Here is a 27,018-nt window from a genome sequence, read left to right as displayed (position 1 = left end):
AGCTGATGTATCTTCTGAAAACCAGAGCCCTGAAGGACTGCGGAGACAGATTACTGTAAAATTCTGATATATAATTAGCCTGGCCTCTGTGCAGTCCAGAGCTGAGAAATGTAGGTCAGTATGAACCTGAGTCCTGGACTCAGCTCAGCTCTTCTGCAGGTTTAGATATACGGCCAGCGGCTCATCAGTAAATCCCTGGGAGTTGGGGAGGATGGAAGTAGATGGGCCCATCACATACTCATTGGCTGTTAGATGTTCTGTAGAACCAGAGGAAAACTTCTGTTCCTTCCAGCTCCACAAGTGTTTTTTTTTGCCAAAGCACAATGTTTAAAATTCATTTGAGTCTAGAAAACATGGGTGAAATCAGCTGATGACTGAACAACCCAATTTCAGGAGAGTGTCCTTTAACATTCAACATTGTCATTACCATGTTTGAGGTGCCTTCAAGCTATTTCCAGCTCATTCAGCAATGGTACAAGGGTCTGCACAGGTTGGGTATTGGACACCCCATTGCTAGATTTGCAAGTTTTGTACTCACCCTACTCTCTAAAGTACCCACACAGACATAATACACATATGCAAACAAACATAAAGATACATAAAGTCATAGAGATGTACAGCACAGAAACAGACCCTTCAATTCAACTCGTCCATGCCGACCAGATATCCCAACGTAATCTAGTCCCATTTGCCAACACTTGGCCCATATCCGTCTAAACCCTTCCTATTCATATACCCATCCAGATGCCTCTTAAATGTTGTAATTGTACCAGCCTCCATCACTTCCTCTGGCAGCTCATTCTATACACATACTACCCTCTGCATGAAAAAGTTGCCCCTTAGATCCCTTTTATATCTTTCCCATCTCACCCTAAACCTATGTCCTCTAGTTCTGGACTCCCCCACCCCAGGGAAAACACGTTGTCTATTTATCCTTTCCATGCCCCTCATGATTTTATAAACCTCTATCAGGTCACCCCTCAGCCTCTGACACTCCAGGGAAAATAGCCCCAGCTTATTCAGCGAGTTGCATTAGACTGCACTGGTTCCATTCAATGTAATCACAAGCAAAGCATCACTTATAATGATTCCTGTCCCACTCTCAACTGTTACCTCTGGCATCCCCCAAAGAACTTTCCCATTGGCCCATTCCTGTTTCTCATCCATATTCTGACCCTCAGCAATCTCATCAGAAAGTGTGTTTGTTTGCGATTTTGGAGAAGATTTGTATCTCAGGGTTGTGGATCAGGTTGTAATTTTGCTCGCTGAGCTGGCAGATTTGCTCTCAGGTGCCCCGCCACCACGCCAGGCAATACCACCTGCGAGCCCCCGATGAAGTGCCAGTGCCACGTCCTACCCACCATCCATCTGTCCTGGTCTGCTGCGGTGGGCAACACCAATCCCCTGGCTCCCTTCTCCGAGAAGCTGGCAAATGGGGCCCAAACTGACATGTCCACCAATGGAGCTCCAGCTCCAGGCCTCCAGGAACTCCCACGCGAGTCCCAGCCCATATATGCAGTTGTACACAAAGACAGATATAACCTTTGCATTCATTCACAGTTACGTACAATTTTCATCCTTTGCCTTCTGTATGGTCATATTAGACTGAATCTTAGAATTTGTTTGGCTCTCAGTTTTGGTGGATTTCATGCAGGCGTTTTCACCACACAGCCCAGTGAGATTTCTCACCATATTTTATCAAATTCATCTTCTTAACTCCTACCCCACCCCATGGCACCCTTCTTGCCCAATTCTAGCCTCTTTTGTGATAATTGGAACAATACGCCAGTGCCGTGATATCCTGGAATTGGACACTATCCTTGGCACCTGCATCACCTTCAAAAGTCCTTTGTGCAGCAGGTGAGCACTGCACAGTCCCTGACATTTAACCCTGGACCTGACGAAGAAGAGGAAACTGGTACCTCACATTGAGGGCAGGGACCCGGAGGTGCTGCTGGGTATTGTGATTGTAACGAGGTCAGCCAGTTGGACCTCATAGAATATGAGTTCCCTGATTGGGCCTGTTAATCTGGTCCAATCAGGGAGTCCTGGCTGATATAACAAAGTTGGGTCTCAGAGGAGAGGAATATGATGGATGTTGAGGTTAGGGATGAATGCTTGATTACTCTAGGTCAAGTCAGCATAAGGAAGGAGGAAATGTTGTGTGTTCTAAATGGTATTAAGGTGGACAAGTCCCCAAGTCCAGATGGGATCTATCCCAGGTTAAAGGAAATCGAGAGAGGAAATAGCTGGGTCCTTAACAGATACCTTTGCAACATCCTTGAACATGGGTCTGATCCCGGAGTACTGGATAATTGCTTAGTTGTCCCTTTATTTAAGAAGGGTAGCAGGGATCATCCAAGTATTTATAGATTACTGAGCCTGACGTCAGTGATAGGGAAGCTGCTGGAGAAGATACCAAGGGTTAGGATCTATACACATTTGCAAGAAAATGGACTTATCAGTGATAGGCAATATGGTTCTGTGTAGGGAAGATCATGTCTTACCAACTTAATAGAATTCTTTGAGGAAGTGACAAAGTTGATTTATGAGGTAAAGGCTGTAGATATCATGGACTTCAGTAAGGTGTTTGATAAGGTTCCCCACTGTAGGCTGATGGAGAAAGTCGCATGCAGTCCGGGGTGTACTAGCTCGATGGATAGAGAACTGGCTAAGGAGCAGGAGACAGAGAGTAGTAGTGAAATGGAGTTTCTCAAAATGGAGAACTGTGACCAGTGGTGCTCCACATGGATCCATGTTGAGATCACTTTAGTTTGTGATATATATATAAATGATCTGGAAGAAGGTATAGGTGGTCTGATTAGTAAGTTTCCAGATGACACTAAGATTGGTGGAGTAGCAGATAGTGATGGAGACTTTTCGAGAATATAGTAAAATATAGACAGATTGGAGATATGGGCAGAGAAGTAGCAGGTGGAGTTCAATCTGGGCTAATGCAAGGTGATGCATTTTGGTAGATCCAATTCAAGAGTGAACTATCGGTAAATGGAAAAGCCCTGGGGAAAATTGATGTATAGAGAGATCTAGGTTTTCAGGTCTGTTGTGCCTTGAATGTGGCAACACAGGTCGATAGAGTGGTCAAGAAGGCATACGGCATGCTTTCTTTCATTGGATGAAGTATTGAAAACAGAGTTGGCAGGTCATGTTATAGTTGTATAGGAATTTGGTTCGGCCACATTTGGAATACTACGCGCAGTTCTGGTTGCCACATTACCAAAAGGATGTGGATGCTTCGGAGAGGGTGTAGAGGAGGTTCACCAGGATGTTGCCTGATATGAAGGCTCTAGCTATGAAGAGAGGTTGAATAGATTAGGATTATTTTCATTAGAAAGAGGGAGGTTGAGGGGGGACCTGATTGAGGTCGACAAAATCATGAGAGGTATAGACAGGGTAGATCGCAAGAAACTTTTTTCCAGAATAGGGGAATCGGTTACTAGGGAACACGAGTTCAAGGTGAGAGGGGAAAAGTTTAAGGGAAAGTTCATGGAAAGTTCTTTATGCAGAGGCTGGTGGGTGCCTGGAACACGTTGCCAACAGAGGTGGTAGAGGCGGGCATGATAGCGTCATTTATGATGTATCTAGACAGATACATGAATGGACAGGGTACAGAGGGATACAGATCCTTGGAAAATCGGTGACAGATTTAGATAGAGGATCTGGATTGGAGCAGGCTTGGAGGGCCAAGGGGCCTGTTCCTGTGCTGTAACTTACCTTGTTCTTCATTCTTTGTTCTTTGAGATACTGACACTCTGTTGCCTGACTTCATATGAGACAACACTATAGTCAACGAGTATTCAAGTATAATAAAGAGTGACTTGGTGATGGGATACTATCAGACCCCGGTTGATATAAAGCATGAACCAGGTCTTTGTACTTAACAAGATTTCCTATTGATTACAAGTAATTAGATTCTAGCCACTAATAAACAGTTATAAACTGTTGGTATGTATCACTTCTAATTAAAATTCTAATACTTTAATAAACTTCCTCTTACATACAAACTTACATAACATGCACACACAGAGACATGCACATATAATAGAGCTTTTATCAAGCGAAAATCCTACTGCATAGGCAGCTTGCTACTGCCTGAAACTGAGAAGATCCAGGATGTTATTCCCAATGTTGAATAGACGTTACTAGATTTCTGGTGTGTTTCTGCCACATTCCCACCATAGCCCCTGCCTTTCACATTCTATAAGATTCCACCCATTCCATTTACCTAAATCCACAGTTTACATAGAGATGGCAAGAGTTAAAGCTGGTTCACAGGGACTGGTGGACAATCTTCCTGCTGGTTAGGGAATTGTAGTGCAGGACTGACTAGCGTGAAGTATAAAAAAATATTCCTGTCATTAAACATTTGGCACCGACGTAGGGTCAGTCTTGACTCAGGTTACAGTATTCTTTGTTCTGAGGTTGTGGTTCAAAGTCTGATCTCTCACGGCCGAGATGTCAATAGGGAGAAAGCTCAACCCTCTAAAGACCCAATTTTGTTTTTGAGAAACATTAATCCCTAACTGAGGCTGTGAAACCAAGCACAAAGAGGAATAAAGGTCAGAGAAAAATACGTAAGCTATCCATTGTTAACATAGCACAGGATAACCTAAGCTTCTTCTGGTAGAAAACTCATACTAGTGTGAGTACCAGGTTACATTTGTGTGAATTGATGTGAGTGAGTGTGTATGTTTTTGTGTGTGTGAAGGAGGATGTGCATCAGTATGAGTGACAAACAATGTATATAAATATACATACATGACAGAACAGCTTGTAAGTGTGTGCATGTGAATCTGATGGTGTGAGTGTTTATCTGTGCTTATGAAGTTGGAGTTGCCCATAGCTTGGGGAGGCTAAGACTCAGCTTCACTTTATTCAGTCACTGTCTAATGACCATAACCTGGCAGTGGACTTATGGACATCGAATGTGCAGCTAGAATAGGTCCGGATACAGGGCTATCACCAATTAAATATCACATTGAAACTCATGGTTTATGCTCACACATGAAAGGCAACATCTGAATGAGGAGCCTCTTCCTAGCATCTGAAAAGGAAAAGGAAAGCAACCTCAAATGACCTAAACATTTGTGATTCACACCACACAGCCCAAAGTCTGATGGTATGAACTGTTACATAATGATCTATTTTTTATTCCTGTCAGGTAATGTCATGAAAGAACAGCAATTTTGAAGTCACACAGATACCACCTTTTATAATTATTTAATAAGATGTTGGCATCGCTAGCGAGGCTGGTATTTGCTGTCCATTTCTAACTGCCCTGCAGAATGTAATGGCAATCTGACTTCTTGAATTATTGCAATCCATCGGGTCTATCCGCATAGCTGTTAGAAAGGGATTTCCAGGATTTGGATGCAGTGACAACGATAGTTCCATGTTAGGATGGTGTGTGGCTTGGAGAGGAACTTACAGGGTTTGGGTGTTAGCATGTCCCTGTCCGTCTAGTTGCTGGAGCTCATTGATTTCAAAGGTGTCTTGAGAAGATGCTGCAGTGCATCCTATGACTGTGGTGTGTCAGTGAAGGGAGCAAACGTTTAATTTGGTGAATGGTGTACCAGTCATGTAGGCACTTTCTCAGATGGCGCCAGTGTTCACAGTCATACGGTGACACAATAAATGACGAATATGAGCGTATGCTCCAGCCACTACACAACATATTATTCTGCTGGTAAGGTGGAGCTATTTTCTTTTCAAAACACAGTCTAATTGCTGTAACTAAGTCCTGAGGAGATTCTGCATTCAAGCATTAATCAGAAAGAAAGTTGGATGTTTTTCTATACATTATCATTTTCTTCCAAGTCTTTGACCATAACCTAAGATCAGAAAATAATTTGAGAAATGATCCCTTTTTTTGTAATTATAATTGATATTTAAATAAATGCAGTGATTAGTATGTGACATCCAGGCAGTGAAAAACATATAGACAGTTGTATAAAGCACAGATGCATATAGTTGCATACAACACAGACACATTTGTAAAGGTACAGACACCTAACACACACACACACAGACATGCATACAGATATCAACATGTGGCATGTAAATTTATAAATGCATGGTTTAAACCTTTGTTTATTTTTGACATTACAAGTCTCCCAGACTAAATGAAATTTCAGCCCTGTAATCCTATCCAAAATCCCTAATAATTTTCATGTTATCTTGTTATATTTTATTTGATTTACCAGCCTCTGCAGGTGTAGGAATATTTTTGATCCAAAATTTGTTACCAGATTACAAGGGATTTTTATAATGCTTCTAATGCTGATTTTTAAAAGCCTCTGTTGCGAAGTGACAGAAAATTCAGTATTTATTATTTGTTAAAATAGTTGGTAAATATAATTGCATTTCCAATAGAGCAACCAGATTATTTAGACCATAGATGAGACCAGCTCACTGAATTTCAGATCATGATTTGGGGCACTTAATAATAAAATAACAAATTTCCATAAACAATGTTTTATTGATAAATATAAATCAGATGGAAAAATGATTTATCGTCACTTGCACTATACAATGAGCAACATTGTAAAGTACAGTAAAAATCTCCAATGGTCACCACAATCCAGCACCATTTTCAATAGTTTAAGCATAAAAAGAATAAAAAGATATAGGTGAAAGACACACCATCTTTGTTCTGCTGCTTCCACCATGACTCCTGAGCCCTGAGCCGGCTGACCAAAGACATCAACACCACCACCCCTCCGCCACTGTTCTGGAGCCATCAATGTCGGAGTCGCCACTCTTCAGCTGCCATCTTCTTATTACTGGGCCCACTGTGCCAATGCCAGGTCCTGTGCTGAACCAACACCCATCCCACAGCCAGGACCCCTCAGCTCCACTACCGCCTCGCTCACAACCAGGAGTCCATGCTCCGGGCCTACCACAACCAGACGCTGTCACCACTGCCGCAGTGATAATCAGGAGACCCCAGCTCAGGGCCTACCATAACCAGAAGCCCCCAGCATTGCTGTTACCACCACCTCAAAAACACCTGGAGTCCCCTCTCCAGGCCCACCTTATCCAAGATCCGCTGCCAGGTTAGGAGTCCTGCTCTGGCTGCCTCCCTCCGCAATGTCACTTTCTCCGCCACTGCTGACAGGAAGAAGGTAAGAAAAAGAAAAGAGACAAAAAGGGAAAGGAAAGAAGGGAGGAAGTAGTTGGTCTGGAGCGGATGAGCCCAGGTACCTCTGTTTTGCATATTTTGCCAGTGCCACCATCTTTGAAAATTTGATATAAAAATTAAAGTGCAAACAAAGTAGCTATCCCCATCCTGTCATGCTTGTTATTCCATCTTCCGTGTTTAACTTAATCTTTTTTCTAACATTTTCTTCACAGATCTTTAGCTTTTCTTGTTCCAAAATATTTGAAATCTAAGTGCACTAATTTGCAGCACAGAAATAGGTTATTTGCTCAAGTTGTGGATTTAAACCCGAGTCTCCACCAACTCCTCTTCATCCCACACCATCACCACAGGCTTAGATAAATGGAAATGACTTTTCATTTTTTGAAATGCAGGCAACTAAAAATCAGGAATGCAGAACATGATGTTGCCAAACTTATAAATATCACTTTTTTTTTGCAAATAGGTAACGTTAACCAAAGTTCAAAGTTTGTGAGAAGATTTGTAGCTCGGGTGCTCGTTGTTGTGGTTCTTCTGTTCACCGAGCTGGGAACTTGTGTTGCAGACGTTTCATCCCCTGTCTAGGTGACATCCTCAGTGCTTGGGAGCCTCCTGTGAAGCGCTTCTGTGATGTTTCCTCCGGCATTTATAGTGGTTTGTATCTGCCACTTCTGGTTGTCAGTTCCAGCTGTCCGCTACAGTGGCCGGTATATTGGGTCCAGGCCGATGTGCTTATTGATTGAATCTGTGGATGAGTGCCATGCCTCTAGGAATTCCCTGGCTGTTCTCTGTTTGGCTTGTCCTATAATAGTAGTGTTGTCCCAGTCAAACTCATGTTGCTTGTCATCTGCGTGTGTGGCTACTAAGGATAGCTAGTCATGTTGTTTCATGGCTAGTTGGTGTGGTCATGTCGTTTCGTGGCTAGTTGGTGTCACCAACTAGCCACGAAACGACACGACCAGCTATCCTTAGTAGCCACACATGCAGATGACAAGCAACATGAGTTTGACTGGGACAACACTACTATTATAGGACAAGCCAAACAGAGAACAGCCAGGGAATTCCTAGAGAGCATGGCACTCATCCACAGACTCTATCAACAAGCACATCGACCTGGACCCAATATACCGGCCACTGCAGCGGACAGATGGAACTGACAACCGGAAGTGGCAGAGACAAACCACTATAAATGCCAGAGGAAACATCACAGAAGCGCTTCACAGGATGCTCCCAAGCACTGAGGATATCACCAAGACAGGGGACGAAACATCTGCAACACAAATTCCCAGCTCGGTTAACCAAAGTACCGTAAAAGCTTTCATTTAATGGACTCTCACTTCACTACAGGCTTCCACAACTCTGTAAACGTCCTTAGCTTCACCTCCCTGTGGACAGGCCTGTTTGCCTTTGCATAAAGATTAGACTATAATATCTAGGGAGGTCCTGTAGGCAGTCACAGATTGAGAGTAAAGGATTGAAAACATCATCATCAACATGGGACACTTTGAGTTGATAAATTGTATGTCTAGGGTTAGTTATGAATGTTTGATGTCCTCACAAGCAATCAGCCATTCTGATAATGTAACAGGGTGGGAAACTACCTTGCAGTTTGGGTCATTAGGGGTTGATGTGATGATAATGAGTGAACTTCTCAGCAAATATGTAACATCCGACCATATCCTAGAAGTATTTGAGCAAGAGAGAAAACAGGGCACTATAGACCTTTACACCAGTTACAGGGAAAATATGACAATCTAAAGGATGAAATAAATGGAAACTTGGACAATAATGATCTGATTGGATATAGCTTGGATTTGTGAATGGGAAATCATGTTTGGTGAACATGTTGGAGTTTTTGATGACTTTACTAACAAAACTAATGAAAGGGAGCCAATTTGGATTTTCAGAGGCTTTTGATGAAAATTCTCCAAAGGTTGGTTAGCAAAATTAAAACACTGGGATAGGATCAGGTTATAGTCCAATGGATTTATTTGAAACCACAAGCTTTTGGATCGCTGCTCCTTCATTAGGACTTGATGAAGGAGCAGCACTCTGACTTTGTCCACTCCAGTCCAACACCAGCACCTCCATATCATTACTGTGATAGGAGGTAATGCACTGGTATAGCTTGACAATTGGCCAGCAGGCAGGAGTAGCAATAAATGGGTCACTTTCGCATTGCTAGATCATGACTAGTGGAGTTCCATAAGGATCACTACTTAGACGCCAGTTGTTTACAATATATGTCAATGATTTCAAGGAGACCAAATATTATATTTCCATGTTTGCAGATGATACAAAGCTGGGGAATCCGAGGAAGATGTAAAGCAGCTTCTCGAGGATTTGGATAGGCTTAATGTTTGGGCAGGAACATAACAGGTGGAATATAATGTGGAAAAAAGTGAGGTTCTCTAACTTTGGTTGGAAAATAGGTGTGTAGAGTATTTTTTAAATGGTAGGAGGTTGAAAAGTACACCAAGGGACATTGGTGTTCTTGTCAATAAGTCATTGAAGGCTAACATGCAGGTGCAACAAGCAATTAGCAAGGTTAATAGCATATTGGTCTTATTGCAAGAGGATTTGAGGACAGAAGTAGTGAAGTCTTGCTTAAGTTGTTCAGAAGTTTAGTTAGATCACACCTGGTGTAATATGTGTAATTTTGATGTGAGCAAATGCGAGGTCTTGCACTTTGGAAAAAAGAATACAAGCATGGACTACTTTCTAAACGGTGAGAAAATTAGTCAAGCCAAAGTACAAAGGGATCTGGGAGTGCTAGTCGAGGATTCTCTAAATGTAAACATGCAGGTTGAGTCCGTGATTAAGAAAGCGAATGCACGTGGACACAGTCTTAGAATTAGAGGGGGTAAATTCAGAAATGCGGAGACATTTCTTCAGCCAGAGAGTGGTGGGCCCGTGGAATTCATTGCTGCAGAGTGCAGTGGAGGCCGGGATGCTAAATGTCTTCAAGGCAGAGATTGATAAATTCTTGATGTCACAAGGAATTAAGGGCTACGGGGAGAATGCGGGTAAGTGGAGTTGAAATGCCCATCAGCCATGATTGAATGGCGGAGTGGACTCGATGGGCCGAATGGCCTTACTTCCACTCCTATGTCTTATGGTCTTATGGAAGGCTAACATGCAGGTGCAACAAGCAATTAGCAAGGTTAATAGCATATTGGTCTTATTCCAAGAGGATTTGAGGACAGAAGTAGTGAAGTCTTGCTTAAGTTGTTCAGAAGTTTAGTTAGATCACACCTGGTGTAATATTTGTAGTTTTGATCTCCTTTTCTCAGGAAAGGTTTGATTGCCTCAGACAGAGTGTAATGAAGGTTCACCAGACTAGTTCTGGGATGGTGGCACTGTCACATGAAGTGAGATTGGCAAACTCAGCCTGCATTCTCTAGAGTTTTGAAGAATGAAAGATAACCTCATTGAAACCTATTTAAAGGGAAAGGCAGAGTAGACGCAGGGAAGATGTTTTCCCTGGTTGTATAGTCTAGAACAAATGGGCATGATTTAAACACAAGGAGTAATGCCACTTAGAATTGTGAAGAAGATAAATCATTTTATTTGGAGCATTGTGAATCTTTGGAATTCTCTACCACAGAGAGCTGAAAGTGAAATCTTTGATTATTTTAAAAATAAAGATTGATAGATCTCTTATTACCAAAGGCATAAAGGGTGAAGGGGATGGTATTGAAGGATCTGATCAGTCACAGTTGTATTGAATGGTGAAGCAGAATTGACAGGCTGAATGTACCATACCTTCCCTTGTTTCATGTGAGTTTTACTATGCATCAAATCCAAGGTATACCTGACCTGGGAATGTTTCATGGGCTAGTGGAGAGGAACTTTACTTCATATCTAACTCATATTGTTTGCTTGTGACAATGACTGGATAAGGTTATTGAATAGAAACAAAAATACTTCTAAAAAGCAATTCAAAGCTGAATAGACATTATTTATTTATTCTGTATCACAATAGTGAGTAGAGAAAAAAATCAAAACAAAACCAAAATTTGAATGTGCAATGTTGCTGAATGAAAGTAATCTGGTACTGTGTCTGTTGTACCAAAAGCAATAGATGCACAATGGCTTTCAATGTAATTGTTCTCCAGAATCATCTGAGTTCAGTGGGAGATTTAACAATGAAGATTCTGGTTGTAATTACATGGTTAGACGCTTACCCAATAGCTTCACTTTTTATCCCCTTTTTATGTCTTTTGCATTAATTCAGAGAAGGGTTGATGGTACTGGAGAGTTTCTCACATTCAACGCTTTTTTACAGTGAGCTTGCCAGTATAGGGCCATCGAGGGCTTTCTGTACCCTGCCTTAACTCCAGTTCCTCACTCCCACCACGTTGAGTGTACAAACCTGACGACTACTGTGGCCCCATTGCCCAGACCTTGCTATCTGATCCTGCTTCCACTGCTCCAAATCTATTACATCAATCCCCTTTCTTCCTGTTGTCCTGCTCCCACTGTCCTGAGGCCACTAAGTAACACAGTTTTGTGTTCTGGCTCTATTCCAGATTGAGGGTGGTCAAACTAATTCAGGTAGAACCCAAAGAGGCCAGAGACTCTCTCTGAATACGGGCTGTAACTGGACTCAGGGCCCAGAGGTAGACTGGTGGGTCGACCCATGAGACATGCAAAGATTGTCTCCTTACAGAGCAAAGGCAGATATCTATGGTTCTTCTGTAGGATTTAATTCCTGATGAAGGGCTTTTGCCCGAAACGTCGATTTTACTGCTCCTCGGATGCTGCCTGAACTGCTGTGCTCTTCCAGCACCACTAATCCAGAATCTGGTTTCCAGCATCTGCAGTCATTGTTTTTACCCTGTGGATTTAATATTTAACTTGTGGCTAACAAAGCAGTAAATTGGATATGCGTAAAAAGACATGAGTAACAGAAGATAACGTTCCACTTCCAAAACAATCCTACCGCCATCTTATTGTTATATCTTCTTATTGTCGACTTCTCTTGTGTTTTATTTTAGTGAGATTAATAAAGTGAAACCAAAGCACTGGCAAGTGGGAGCTTTAATAAGAAAGGGCAGCATAGTAGCTATACCAAGGGACCCGGGTTTGATTCCACCCTTGGGTGACAGTCTGTGTGGAATTTGTACATTCTCCTCCCGTGTCTGCGTGGGTTTCTTTCGGATGTTCTGGTTTCCTCCCACAGTCCAAAATGTGTGAGCTGGGTCAATTAGCCGTGAGAAATGCAGGATTATAGGGAAGGGGGTGTTGGTCTGGGTGGGGTGCTCTTCACAGGGTTGCTGTGTACTTGATAGGCTGACTGGCCTGTTTCTACACTGTAGGGATTCTTTGAAACCCAGTGAAGAGCAAAGGTTTGCAGCCACAGTTGAGAATGTGAAGTAAATTCGAAATTTGTGGTTTAGTGAAGTCAAGCCAGGGTTTAAAAAGCTGTGAAGGAAGGAAAGGATGAAGTGAGGACTAAGGAAAAACTAAAGGAATGAGCAGTTCCATTGTTCTGAGGTCCTCGCAAGGAATGAATTAGAAGACAATGAGACAAACCTGTGAATCAATACTTAGGGATACCAAAAGGAGGTAATATGGTCAATGCCCCACTGTTTCAAAGGGAACTGGAAATGGAAAATATATTCTGTTTTTGCCACAACAGACACTACATTTGCCCAGTGAGCAGTTGGAGAGCAAGATCTTTCACCAATTCCCAACCTCCTCTTCAGTCAGTATATTTCCCTGCGCAATATCTGTATTTTCTGTGCCTGTGACAGTTGATAAAATGCCTGTAAATCACCGGGCACAGATGATGCTTGCCTGTACTGTACCTCTTCCATTTAGATACATTAGAATCCCATGCCTGTATTAGTTGGCATATTTCCTGCACTATACCATCTCCTATTCTAATTCATGGTTAACCTGTATCCCTATTGCTTCCAGTATCATGAGGATGAGTGTGGTGATACCAATCATGGTAATGGGGAAATCTCATCTGACTGAGCCTCACTAAGTCACCGATATAATGAGAGTTACATCACTGAACATTTTTCCTCAGCTGTCTGCTTTATTTCGGTGAACGTTTCTTGGGCCTTGGTCTTGATGGTGTCAAAGTCCATGTTTTGAATGGTCCCAAAAAAGGAATCATTAGCTTCTTCCTCATCCTCATCTTCTTGCACCATCTTTGCCAGTTCCTCAGGCAGTTCCACATCTCCCCCAGCCATCTGTATTTGACTTTCATCCTTGTCACTCTGAATCATGAAGAAAAGAGACTTGTTAACTCATTAAACCCCTTCCTGCATTGCATTTCTCCCTGAAACACTGAAGATTGGAAGGTAGGATGGAAAACTATGGACCAGTGAATAAAATGTGAACCTGTATTCCTGATAAAAAAAACTGCTGACATGGAGGGAGGGAGGGAGAATCGTGGGATCTATGCCAGGAGCATGAGGTAGAAGTGCTCCTGTTACAAGATGTGACACGTTTCCATTCATTCCGTTTTTTCATGACCACCACATTCTCCAGAGCAACCGGACACTCTCACTCCCTCACCCAAAAGTTCACATTTTAGGAATTTCAATAAGATCCCACATAACAGATTAGCATTAGATTTAAATTAAACCTTATGGGATAAGGGTGCACTGATATGGATAGAGAACTGGAGTGGATAAAGATGGAGCTGGAAAAAGCATAGCAGGTCAAGCAGCATCAGAGGAGAAGGGGAGTCAATGTTTCAGGTTGGAACCTTTTACCAGGACTGGCCAAAAAACAGGAAACAAAGAATCTCTTTCTAAGTAGTTGCCAGTGACTAGTAGACCCACAGGGATCAGTGCTTGGATTACAGCTAGTCACCGTATATGTCAATGAATTAGAAAAGGAAACTAAACATAATATTTTCATATTTGCAGGTAACACAAACTTGGGTGGGAGGGTGAGCTGCTAGGAGGAAGCAAGGATGCTTCAAGTGTGACTTAGACAAATTGAATGAATGGGCAAATGCATGGCAGATGCAGTATAATATGGATAAATGTGAAGTTATCTACAATGGTAGTAAAAACAGGAAGGCAGAGTATTTTCTGAATGGTGGTAGATTGGGAAAGGGGAAGATGAACCAAAGCCTGGTTGTCCTTGTACACCAATTGCTGGAAGTAAGCATGCAGATGCAGCCGGCTGTCAAGAAGGCAAATGGTATGTTGGCCTTCATAGCAAGAGGATTTGCGTACAGGAGCAGGGATGCATTGTTCCAAATGTACAGGGCCTTAGTGAGACCACACCTGGAGTACTGCGTGGAGCTTTGGTTTGCTTTCTGAGGAAGAATGTTCTAGCGATGGAAGGAGTGCAATGAAGATTTACCAGACTGATTCCTGGGATGGCAGGACTGATGTACGAAGCGAGACTTGATCAGTTAGGATTGTATTCACTGGAGTTCAGAAGAAAGAGGGGAATCCTCAGAAACCTTTAAAATCCTAACAGGACTGGACAGAGTAAATGCTGAAAGAGTGTTCTGATGACTGGGGAGTCCAGGACCAGTGTTCACAGTCTAAGGGTATGGTGTGGGCCATTTAGGACTAAGGTAAGTAGAAATTTCTTTACCTAGAGAGTGGTAAACCTGTGAAATTCTTTGTCACAGAAAGTGCTTGAAGCTGAAATATTAAATATTTGCAGAAGAGGTTAGATAATATTCTTAGAGATAAAGGGAGCAAAGAAAATGGGGAGAAAGTGAGAACAGGATACTGAGTTGGATGAACAGCCATGATCATTTTGAATGGGAGACAGGCCTGGGGAGGGTGGGGAGGGGGAGGCGAATGGCCTACTCCTGCTCCTGAAAATGTATGTTTCAGGCTTTACATTAATCTCAATAGTGTGTATCAACATGGAGGACATGAGAACTGAGCCTATCCTGACCCCACCATCACCTGTGAGTGCCTCTCCAACCCACATACCATCCTGACTTGTACCTCTATCTGTTCCTCCATTGTCAAAATCCTCAAGCTTCTGTCTCAACAGCATTGTGTATATAATTACTGTACAACTGCAAAAGTTCAAGAAGGTGGTTCACCCATCACCTTTTCAAGGACATTTAGAGCTGGGAAATAATCAATTTTGACCTTGTTAGTAATGCTCACACTTGTAAATTGATAATAAAAAGCATCCACGGCAGGGTTAACAGGACAGTGATACTGATGGATTTTATTTTATCCAAGCCAAGGATCACTAATGCAGCCTTGTATTAGTTTAGATATCAGAGCTTGAACATACTGGCCCAGTTTGCATTGAATGCTACACTTATCTACTGAACTATCAGGAAGTACAATTTTCCATCAATTTCCAATTTTGCCAACAGTCTGTACCTGTTTCACTCAGTATCTTCTTTTCTGTATCCCACCTATCACGGGTGATACTTGCCTGTACTTTTCCTTTTTCAACAGGTATGTTTTCTGTCCCATGCTTGTTAGCTGGGATACTTCCTGTACTATACCTGTGAGAGTCTGAAATTTTGTTGAGCTCCATCATCATTGTATTACATTTCTGTACATGTGACACTCAACACATTTCCTGTACTCCACCTGAGACTGCTGATACATGTATTGTACTTGTAACTATTAATGCATTTTCTACACTATACTTGTCTCGGTCTACACGCCTCCTGTACTGTATTCATGACAGTTAGTACATTTCCTGTGAGATTGGGTTCATCTCCTTGTCACTTACAAGTGGTAGCCGATACTTATCCCTCATATGCAATCGAACTGTTGCCCTTTCTGCTTTTTTCTGTGTGAATGCATTGTCTCGTTCAATTCTGGAATGATAAAATAATAATATTTTAAACACAGAATTCAAGTCTTGATTTGTTTCTTCAGTCTCTGCACTGACATGGATTCTCTTGCAATCACAGAGGAACCTCGATTATCTGGCATTCAATTATCCGAATTTTGGATTATCTGAACAAGATCGCAAGGTCCCTATGTTTGGCTAAACTGTGTTGTCTGGCATTTGATTACCTGAATAAAATACTCCCCGCCTGTGTCGTTCGGATAATCGAGATTCCTCAGTACATCCAACGATAATGATTCAAATAGAGCACAATCCTGTTTTTCCTTATTATTACATGGGATTATGTGGCATCACTAACATGGTGCATAGGTCGCCCTTGAACTGATTTGCTTTCCAGACCATTTCAGACCATTTCAGAGTCAACCACATTTCTGTGGGCCTGGAGTCACCTGTAGCCAGATCAGGTACAGATGGCAGATATACTGCCCTAAAGGGCATTGGTGAACACAATGTTTTTTTCTGCTGTCAACGGGCAACATGGCTACAATAAACCAGCAGTTACTTATTATTCTAGTTATTTTTAAACTTGAATTCAAATGTCAAAATCTGCCATGTCCCCAAAAAATAAGGCTATGTGAAACCAGTCCAGTGGCATTACCATTTCACACACTGCCTTCCCCATTAGCAAAAATATCTATCCAGGCATTGCAAATACATTATACTTTTACTTCTGGAGCTTGAGCTCAATTCCAGTGCAGTTGGCTCTTCCAAGTTACCACAATTCGCTTTGAAGTTTTCACTGATCTAAAACTGTGAATCAAATCAACCAGGATCCAACTGAATGATAGAATGGGCTTGCGGGGTTGAATGGCCCAGTGTGGATACCAGGAGTAGGATATTTTGTGCTACAGTTGGTTGAATTGCCTCCAAGACAGGGAGATGTGCTGTGTGCAATAGACTCTCGAAAACAATGTTCTATGGGCGCTCTCTGAGTGTCACTGTCTTCCAGTCTGAAAAAGAACCCCATAGCTGAGTGGCTAATGGTGCCCATGTAGCTGTACCCAGTGGTTATCAATGTTGGCAAAGGTGACATTAAACTGTATTCTTGTTTTAAATATGAATGATGGGAACAAACAAAGCGATGAATATCATATATTTTATATTGGTGAGTGATAGGAGGTTGGAACAGCAATAGAGTGAGTGGGGTGTGGCCAGTGGTGGGAGTGATGAATGGGAGACTATGCAGTTGAGGCGCAGTCCTGCTTTTCCTGACTCTTCGGGAACATTTGCTTTAGACAACATAGCTATGTTTTGGTGGCTGCTGCAGAGATGCTTAGGTCACACAAAGAAACTGAAGAATCTGAAGCAAAACAATGTGGCCCTTGCTTCATTTAACAATCTCTGGCTTCCTGGAGGTGATCTGTCACTTGGATTTGGAGTTGCTGGGGCAACATCCACTTTTAGATTAGATTAGATTAGATTAGATTAGATTAGATTTGTGGCCCTTGCTTCATTTAACAATCTCTGGCTTCCTGGAGGTGATCTGTCACTTGGATTTGGAGTTGCTGGGGCAACATCCACTTTTACATGCAGGTTATGGTCCAGAGCAATGAGCAGTGATGGTAGAGGCTTCAAACCTCTGTCCATCTCTTGGCTGACCAGTAGAACCCCTCCTGCTCTGAGCATTTGTCATCAGCGTGTTTTAGAAGGATTTGCACAAGTTTGAACTCAAACTGATTGGCCACACTATGAACATTGGGGTGGGATTGAAAACTACCGTTTCTTATTGTGAGGTAGGGATGCTACTGATAGTGCCACATGACTTTGTATCTGGTTTCCTAAAGGGATCCCAAACAAGTGTTAGATCCCTCACTGACATATTAAGTGGACCTATTTCCTGAATAAGGTGGCTGCACTATGAATGCACCTCCCTCAATCAATTTATGGTGTGGGACTCAAACCAGAACATGACTCAGAGGCAATGATGCTACCCTCTGCACTATAAGAACTTTGTAAGGAGGGGACAACTCTTGTACTGTAAGGAGGGGACAACTGATCGGAGCAGGTGAGTAGCAAAAGAAGGACAATGGAGTGACACCCAAGAAACTATTTTGTTTCATGGACATTTATAAATGCCCCTAAGGGGTAACAGGGTTTGTAGTTATTCATTTGGTGGCAAAGATGCTGACCTGAAAATCTCAAAGCTCACTGATATCAATATTGGCCCTTACAGTAAGACAGCAGAGAGAGGTAATAATACACAGGAGTATTATTGTGGTGTGTGGGTATTGACAGTGGAGTCCTGAGAGTACTGGGGAGAAGGTCAAAGGACAAAAAAGAATTGATGTTGATGGTCTCCTGGTTCTGCACCTTTGGACGGTGAGAGATTTTCTGGAATGTGAGAAATCCAAAATCACAGCAAATTCTCACAAGATTCCACAAGCTAAGGTGAGATAAACAATTACTTAATTAGTTTTCATAAAGTTGTTTGAGGGTTTAAAGTGCTGGAGTGACTCCAAGAGAAATCCATTTCCTTCTTTGAACTGTGCCGCAGATGGAACTGAGAGGCAAAAGATTAAGAACTCATCTGAAAAATTGTACTTTTGACAAAGTGGCATTTTGTCACTGAGCTGGTAAGCTGAGCTTTGTGCTCAAGCTGCACTCAGTTGGTAGCTGTCACATCCTTGAAGAATGAGGAATCCCTGAGCCCCTGACTCAGCTGAGATTGCTGGCACTGAGCCAAGTATCTTACTGTACTTTAGATAGGGTAACTCAGAATGCCAGAATTGGTTAGTATCAGTCACTTTAGAAGTGCAAATGATACACTTTATCAATTCTATGTGACCACAGTGGCTTCATGAGATCCACCTCTGTGGCTCACAAAAGCAAGAGCCCTGTACAGTCTGTCGCTCCTGGAGTTCATTTGTGTGAAGGGCTTGGCTTTATCTGTTCTTTCTCCCTTTGTTCGTGCAAAGGCTGGTCACTCGCTTCATGTCACAGGTAAATCCTCCTTAAATCTCCTTCACCCTAAGCTGCTGCTGTCAAAGTTTAGTCTCAAATCCTGGATTGTACTAGTTACCAGCCTTCGTAAAATAGAAGGTTACTTAACCTAGCTTGTTGGCATCATAATTACCGTATTTTCTTAAATATACGTCACGCATTCTCAATTCTATGCAGGGGTTAGTACTAATTCCTCTTAATAGGCTGGATTGAACTATACAGTGGACCAAGTAATGCTATATAATATTATCATATAGTACATAATGTTACATAAGATAATACTTCTAATGCAACAGGTTCATCACCACCATCACAATGCAGTTAGGAATGTATAATAAGTAACTGGCCTTGCCAGTAATGTCCATATTGCCCATAATGAATAATAAAGTACCAACTGCTTTCATTACTTCTAAAGGTGACTCCGTACTTCCTATTATTCAATCCTCCCACTAGTATAGCGTTATATTTAACAAGAGAGAGGAAGTAGTAGGTGGACCGACAGCTAAATATGACTTTCACAAGCCCTAAAGCCAACTAAATGGAAAACCTTACTCATTCACCTAATAATTTAGTGATCTCCTCAATATCCCAGCCTAATACTGTCAGTCTGCTTTTTCCTGTATTCTCTGTTTCACTCTCAAAGGCACTGATTTTCTTGAATGAAGGGATCACATTTCTGCAGCTGTAGGCTTCTTTCTGGTACCTCATCCATTCCTTATTGCAGCATAATGAGTCTTGGCAAGCTGTTAGACTACACTTGGCAAGCTGTGGCATCACAGCTAAGTCCAACCTTGCTCTCATGTAATCAGGACCTCAATGCCTCTTAACCTGAGGAACTGAGGCCCAGTTGTAACAACCTTGTTGCTGCCCAGTGTCCTGATTAAGAGAAAATGTGACAAATACTGGAGATAAACTGGGCCCAATCTTGTCTATGTGGTTCAGTAATATGCTAGGAGGCAATTGTACCTCACCCCACCTCAGGCATAGCAATGATCACCTGAATAAGACTCGAAGTCAAATTATTTTCAAGTAGGAGTTAACAATATGAAATATAGCAATGAGTCTTCTGTTTAATGTGTCCTGGAATATAGATAGCCCTCTTTGTACTCTGGCATGAAGACTACTTTATTTGTCTGTTGAGCCTGCAGATTCCTGGACCTCAGTTCATTGGCTGTAGGGTGAAGTTAGAGCTTGTAGTTATCCCAGCAACATTTGAGGTGGTGAAAGGCCACATTAAGCTGTCAGCTGCTCCAGTTCATTTTCTCAGTCCCTCCTTGTAGAGAAACCATCAGCTTCATTGTAGTAGGGTAAGAGTTGGTGAAATGTCGTCGTCCAACATTCCATAGAACAGCATTACTTTGAGCGACCAATGGGTGAGAGACCTCCAAAAAATGCTCTTTGAAAATACCATAGCTAAAGGTTGACAATAAGAGGAAAGAAACCTTTATCGGGCCCTTTTCTGGATCAAGATGAATAGTTCTTGATTCTGGCCACAAGAAGGAGCATTGTGGAGAAAGAGTTTCTCTATGTGAGAACTTGGCTAAAATGTAGTCCATTGCCAATGTTGTCATTAACCTTGTCCGTCCTTCACCCTGTAATATACCTCTCTCATCCTTTCGGTCATTGTCCTCCTATTGTTCACTCAAACTCATTATGTTTACAGTGTATGTTTCTCAATCCTAATGGTGGTCATCAACCTAAAACATGAACACACACACGGATACACACAGACAAACACAAGCATACACACACACTCAGACACACACACACAAAGAAATCACCCCCCTCCTTCCAAAAACCTGCCTGGTTGGACTTACATAGTACAATACATTTTCTTTTGTTGTGGAAATGCTTTGTCTTATCCCCATCACATTTACCTCCCATTGCAGAAGGGTATAGAAACAGGGATCAGTCAGGCCTCAGCAGAATCACTACCTCTGCACCAAAAACCAAAGCAGATTTCATGACCTCTTCTCTTTTGAGTTCCTGATGGAAAACCACTGGAAGGAAGATGGACAAAGCAAGAGGATAGAAGGCAAAGTTTGAGCAGATACTGCGATGGATAAAGAGATGAGGAATCACAGCTACTAGGACAGACTGAAGAGGATGGGACTTCTCTTGTTAGACTAGAGAAAGCTATGAGGAGATTCAATATAGGAATTAAACTGCTGTCATCAGCTGAAGAGTCAATAACCAGAGTACGCAGATGGTAGGTGATTGGCAATAAGAAGGCAATATGAGTAAAAACATAATTACAAGCAGCAAGGACTGGGAATGCAATGTCTGATAGATGAATAGTAACTTTCAAAACAGACTGGCTTAAAGGCTGAAAATTAGAGGAGGAGCTGGAGAGTGGGATTATGTAAGAGCCAGTCCAGGCTCAATAGACTAATAAAGGAAAGTCAATAGCTTCCTTTAGTGCTGTACCAATTTTATGATTCTATGCTTACATTGGCTGAGCACTGTCTCAACCACATGGACCAGGAAGATCCCAGGTTGGATTTCTGCCCCTTCTGAATTGGATGGTGTCAATGCAAAGGTGGACGAGGTATACAAATAAACTCTGCATCCGACACCATTGTGAGAGTCAGGATTCAGCATTCACACTCCTGCTCATCGAGAATAAAGGTGCTGATACAGGAAGGCACTAGCTTGGCAAAAGAAATGGTCCATAGCTTCTCACTGCCCCAAGGTGTTTCAAAGGGCTTTACAGTCATTGAACCTTTTGAAGGGTCATCAGAGTTTTGTAATTTAGGAAGGACAACCTGTACACAGCAAGATCCCACAAGCAGGAATATGACAGTGACCTATCAATCCTTTTTTGGTGAGTTGTTTGAGGGAGAAATATTAGCCAGGTCATCAGGGCGAGTCCCACTGTTCTTTTTCGAAACAATGCACTTGAAATATAGAAGGTGTCATCCAGCAACCATGTGGCACTCCCTCAGTACTGTACAGAAGCATCAGATTACAGTTTGTGCTATGGTCTCTGCAGTGTGGCTTGAACCTACTATCAACCATGACTCCTGACTGTAGGCCCCTGATAATGGATCTTAAATAAAGCAAAGTTGTTTCTCAAGGCAAGATTCTCCTTTCAATAAAATCACAGAGAATGAGGATGAGCCAGTGTGACCTGACATAATTTCTGTCATAACCCACCGCTGTGGGTACACTCTCATTAGCCAGCTTGTCAGACATTTTAGCCTCAACACAATTATGCATCTGTTATGGTGAACAGGATATCAGACTTTTGCTACTGCTGTTAAATAATGAGATCTTTACATTAAACATTCCCAGATAAAGGATAAATCAAGGGTTCAGAGGTGAGGAGGGAAGAGAAGGGCTGTTCTTCATAGAAAGGGAAAAGAGGTGAAGGGGAATCAGAAGATGTTCTGCAGTGTTAAGACCCTGAGACATCTTGACTTTAGAATGAGAGACACCATGATCTAGAGAGAGGAAGAGAATTCAGAGGGTTCTTGGGTTTATGAAGAATACAACAAGATGACGGTTTAGCAGATCAGTAATATTAGTAAAACAGAGTGATGTGAGATAAGGTGGGAAAGCAAAGAAGAAACAGACTATTGGAATATGAAACTAAATACAGAATAAAATTGTGCAGGAAGAAAATTTAATAAGAAATGCAGATCCTAATTTAACATTTTATATTTGGTGGTATAATTACTAATAAGAAAATGTACATAAAGCTAGTATATTAAATATGGGTATGACTTTTACACTAATAGACACTGGCACAGTTATTATCCTGAATTATTTCTCTCTCTACTCCCGTCTTCTCTCCCCCTCACTCTTTTCCTTGTAGATTCTGACATTGCTGAAATACAGTTACCAAAATGCCAACTGTCCACCAATATCTTACCCAAACAACCATGTATTGAGTGAAATCAATCTATTCAACTACAGGAGGCAGCACGGGTGAACCTGTCTCACCTGGAGTCTACAGATGTGAATATCCCAGCAGGGGGCAATGGGCAGTGATCACAAGCAGGAACCCTGACTGATAATTTCCCTTCCTTAGTTTAGGAACAGAGAGGTCACTTATTTATCATTGGCTCAGATGTACTAACTGCACAAAAATTGGGAGTTAAACTTGGGATTGGCATGGTCTGTATAGTTCATTGCCACACCAGTTGGTGTATTATTTCAGTCCTTTGATTAATGCACAAATACATTAAAAGATTTGTGCTTGACAATGGTTTTCAACATCACGGCCAAACATAACTTGTTAACATTTACTGTTAAATTGAGCTGTTAAATTGTATATACATTTATATATATGTATACCTCAGAGTACGATGGCATTTGTGAATTAACTGAAAGTTAAACATTTCACTAAAACACATGGAGTACTAATTTTTAATATGGATTCAGCTTGTGCATACATTATAACTTCAAAACATTAATCCTAACTTGTATTTATCCTTAAAAATCCTTTCAGGTTTTCCATGCTTCCCTTTTCAACCCCTTTACTTTCTGGTGAGGTACTCACTTTTCTTCCAGCAGCTGACGCTGGTATTCCTCAAACTCTTCCCTTGTCATTCCTGTGCTTTTTGCAGTTGGCTTTCCATCTCCCTCCTCTGTCTTCGCCTCTTCTCCTCCTCCTCCACCACCTCCCAGGTCTTTCATTTTCCCGCTAATCATGGTTTTGAGGAAGAACGTCATTTTGGCAGAAACTGGTCTAAAATTACAGGGAGGAAAGGCAGGCTTGTGTTAAGTGGAGCAGCGAGTGTCTGAAGGACAGATAAGCCTTGGGTGTAATTGGTAGACATCGAGCTAAACGGCTTAACTCATTATAAGTTGCAATAGTAAACCAGTGGCCTCTTTCTGCACTCAGGTTTGATGGCCCATTATCCCTGGTTGCAAAGCCGACGAGGGAGATAGTGGCACAGGGGAATGTCACTGGACTAGTGGTGAAATTTGAATCTGAGAAAATCTGGATGTTAAAATTTAGTCCAAAGACATTTTTTGTAAAGACCCATCTGGTTCTATAATTGCCCTTTGGGTAGGAAATTTGCCATATTTAGCTGCTCTGTTATCAACACTACCCATATCCCATCAACAATTTTCTTAAAAAAGTTACCATGTTTGAAAAGTACATTACACAAATGCTGATATTTTTGATTTTCTTAAAATGTATTGGTTTGTGGGAAGTGGGCCTCGCTGCCTCATTGCCTTGGAATGGTTTATCCCAATATGTTTTGCAACACGCAGACAAGCAGAAAGGTAATTTCCTAATTCAAAACAACCTGTGAAGGATTTGAATTGACTAAATAAAGAAATACTTTTTCCAGTGGGAAACAAGTTAGTAAACAAGTAACGCCGATCAGGATGGTAGGTAATGGCCTAGTGACATTATCACTAGCCTATTAATCTAGAGACCCAGGTATAGACTTGGGTTCAAATCCTGCCATGGCAGATGGTGGATTTGAATTCAATAAACATTTGGAATGAAGAGTCTAATGGTGACCATGAATCCATTGTCAGGAAAAATTCATCTGTTTCACTACTGCCTTTTAGGAAAGGAAACTGCCCTCCTTACCTGGTCTGGCCAATACATGACTCCAGAGTCACAGTAATGGGGATGACTCTTAACTGCCCTCTGGGCAATTAAGGGTGGGCAATAAATGCTAGCCAAGCCAGTGACACCCTCATTCTGTGAATGCATATAGAAGAAACAAAAATCAGCAAAGAACCAGAATGGGATTGAGGATGTTTTCTTGAATGATTTGAAGGAAGCAGATTCAATTGTAACGGGGACTTCGAGGCGTGCTGGGAAAGGAAACTTTTGCAGGGCTCTAGGAAAAGAACAGTGGAGGGGCACTAACTGAGTACAATGGAGCTGAATGGACTCATCCTTCTAGCCTGTAAAGTTCCAGGATTTTCTTGCAACTGAATTCAAATTCTCAAATTGCTCTTGTGGGATTTGACCTCATATTCTCTGGCTCATTAGCTTAGGCTTTTCTGTATTACTAATCCAGTAACATAATCACTTCACTATCGTATCTAAATTAAAAACAACACACTGTGGATCCCAGAAACCAACATACAAATGCCTGGAAACACCCAACAGTTCAACAGTGTGGATGGAAAGGAGTAGTGGGAATTCAGATCAATTTTCTTTCATTTGAAATAAGGACAATGTACTATTAGATTTGAGCAGAGAAAAAGACCAATGGTTTACTGTGGCAACTTGTACAGATTAAACAGAAGTATACAGGTCATTAGGAAAGATTATAGAATTATCCTTTATGTGAGGGGAGTTGAATACAAAAGCAGAGAGGATGTGCTTCAGTTATGCATGGCATGGGTGAGACCACATCTGGAATATTGAGTTCAGTATTGGTCTCCTTATTTACGGGAAGGTATAAATATATCGAAAATAATTCAGGGAAGATTTATACCTGGTATATGTGAGTTGTCTGCACAGGGGAAAGTTAAATAGGTTGGGTTTGTATCCTGCTGACATGATTAACATGCGGAAAAACTTGTGGGGTCTTGAGAAGGTACACGTGGAATTGTTTCCTATTGAGGGAGAATCAAGAGCTCCGGTTGACTGTTTAAACAAAGAAAGGGATGTTTTTAACATGGAGGGTCGAGTCTTTGGAATGCACCTCCTCAAAGAATGGTGGAAGCAACCACTAAATATATTTAAGACAGGGGTGTATAGATTCTTGATAAGCGAGGGGCTGAAAGATTATAGGGAGTTAGATGAAAATGTGCATTTAATCAAATCAGCCATGGTCTTATTGAATCTCAGTGGCCAGCTCATGCACATTATACATAGGGTCATGTGGTAGTGAGGAGCAGCTTTTGGATCAATGCAGAGCTAGGAAAATCGAGGGCTAGAGCAGGGAAGGAACATAAGGGGCTAGAACTGTGATCAGATGGAAGGCAGGAGTAGCACGATTATAAAAGAGATAGTGGGATTGATAACAGAAAACAAAAGATGGATCCAGTTGCTGAAGGAGAGCAGCCAAGGAGAGAAGTATAGAAAATCTGGTAAAATTAGCATCGACCTGTGAATATGGTGGGAAAAAAGCAGGAAATCCCATGGGTGAGAAATATCCACTCTTCACCAGTTCTGTATACTGTTGCCCCATCTATCGGCAGCACAAAATGTTGATAAGGATTGGCTTTTCTGCTTCTCACCATCCTGTAATATTCTCAACTTGAGTGAAAAATGTCCTAATAACTCAAGTCCCTTTTCATAGTCATAACGATTTGCTTCTGTACATCCTACTGAAGCTCTATTGCAGTTTTTCCATTATTTTTCTTGAATATTCCAATGTTTTCCTGACCAACTTCCCATCTTTCACCCTCTATAAATAGAACCTCAATAAATATAACCTCAGCCAAAATTCTTCAGCCCATCTATTTACCGGTGCCAAATCCCAGTCACCTATCACTCCTGTACTTGGCTACATTGGCTCCCAGTCCCTCAGCACCTTCACTTTCAAATCCTTCCACAGCCTCTCCCCTTATGTTTCTGTAACCTTCTTTAATCCTGGAATTCTCTGGGAAATCTGTATCCAATAAACTCCACACTATGATACCATTACAACTTCCTTCTCACTATCACTGTCAGTTATACCTTCAGCTGTTGAGGCTTTAGATTACCTCCCTAACCACTCCAATTCCCTGACCTCCTTTAAAGTTAGAAACAGAGAAAATTGGAGCAAGAGTCTTCCAGTCAGCCCTTCGAGCCTGCTCTGCCATTCATAGAGTCATAGAGATGTACAGCATGGAAACAGACCTTTCGGTCCAACCTGTCTATGCCGACCAGATATCCCAACCCAATCTAGTCCCACCTGCCAGCACCTGGCCCATATCCCTCCAAACCCTTCCAATTCATATACCCATCCAGATGCCCCTTAAATGTTGCAATTGTACCAGCCTCCACCACTTTCTCTGGCAGCACATTCCATACACGTACCACCCTCTGCATGAAAAAGTTGCCCCTTAGGTCTCTTTTATATCTTTCCCCTCTCACCCTAAACCTATGCCCTCCAGTTCTGGACTCTCCCACCCCAGGGAAAAGACTTCGCCTATTTACCCTATCCATGCCCCTCATAATTTTGTAAACATCTATA

The 27,018-nt window shown here is 41.8% G+C and overlaps 1 protein-coding gene across 1 annotated transcript; it reads right to left on the bottom strand.

Moving 5' to 3' along the window:
- Nucleotides 1–10,234: 10,234 nt before the first annotated feature.
- cplx4c (complexin 4c) lies at nt 10,235–23,674 on the bottom strand. Its single transcript, XM_043720999.1, has 3 exons — nt 23,418–23,674; nt 15,851–15,938; nt 10,235–13,389 (listed from the first exon to the last, which is right to left on the bottom strand). The coding sequence occupies exons 1-3, from the start codon at nt 23,588–23,590 to the stop codon at nt 13,171–13,173; spliced, it is 480 nt and encodes a 159-aa protein (XP_043576934.1). The 5' UTR covers nt 23,591–23,674; the 3' UTR covers nt 10,235–13,170.
- Between the last annotated feature and the right edge of the window lie 3,344 nt (nt 23,675–27,018).

Source organism: Chiloscyllium plagiosum, chromosome 31 (assembly GCF_004010195.1).
Source record: "Chiloscyllium plagiosum isolate BGI_BamShark_2017 chromosome 31, ASM401019v2, whole genome shotgun sequence".
Classification (NCBI taxonomy): Eukaryota; Metazoa; Chordata; class Chondrichthyes; order Orectolobiformes; family Hemiscylliidae; genus Chiloscyllium; species Chiloscyllium plagiosum.
This window is presented reverse-complemented; position numbering and strand designations above follow the sequence as displayed.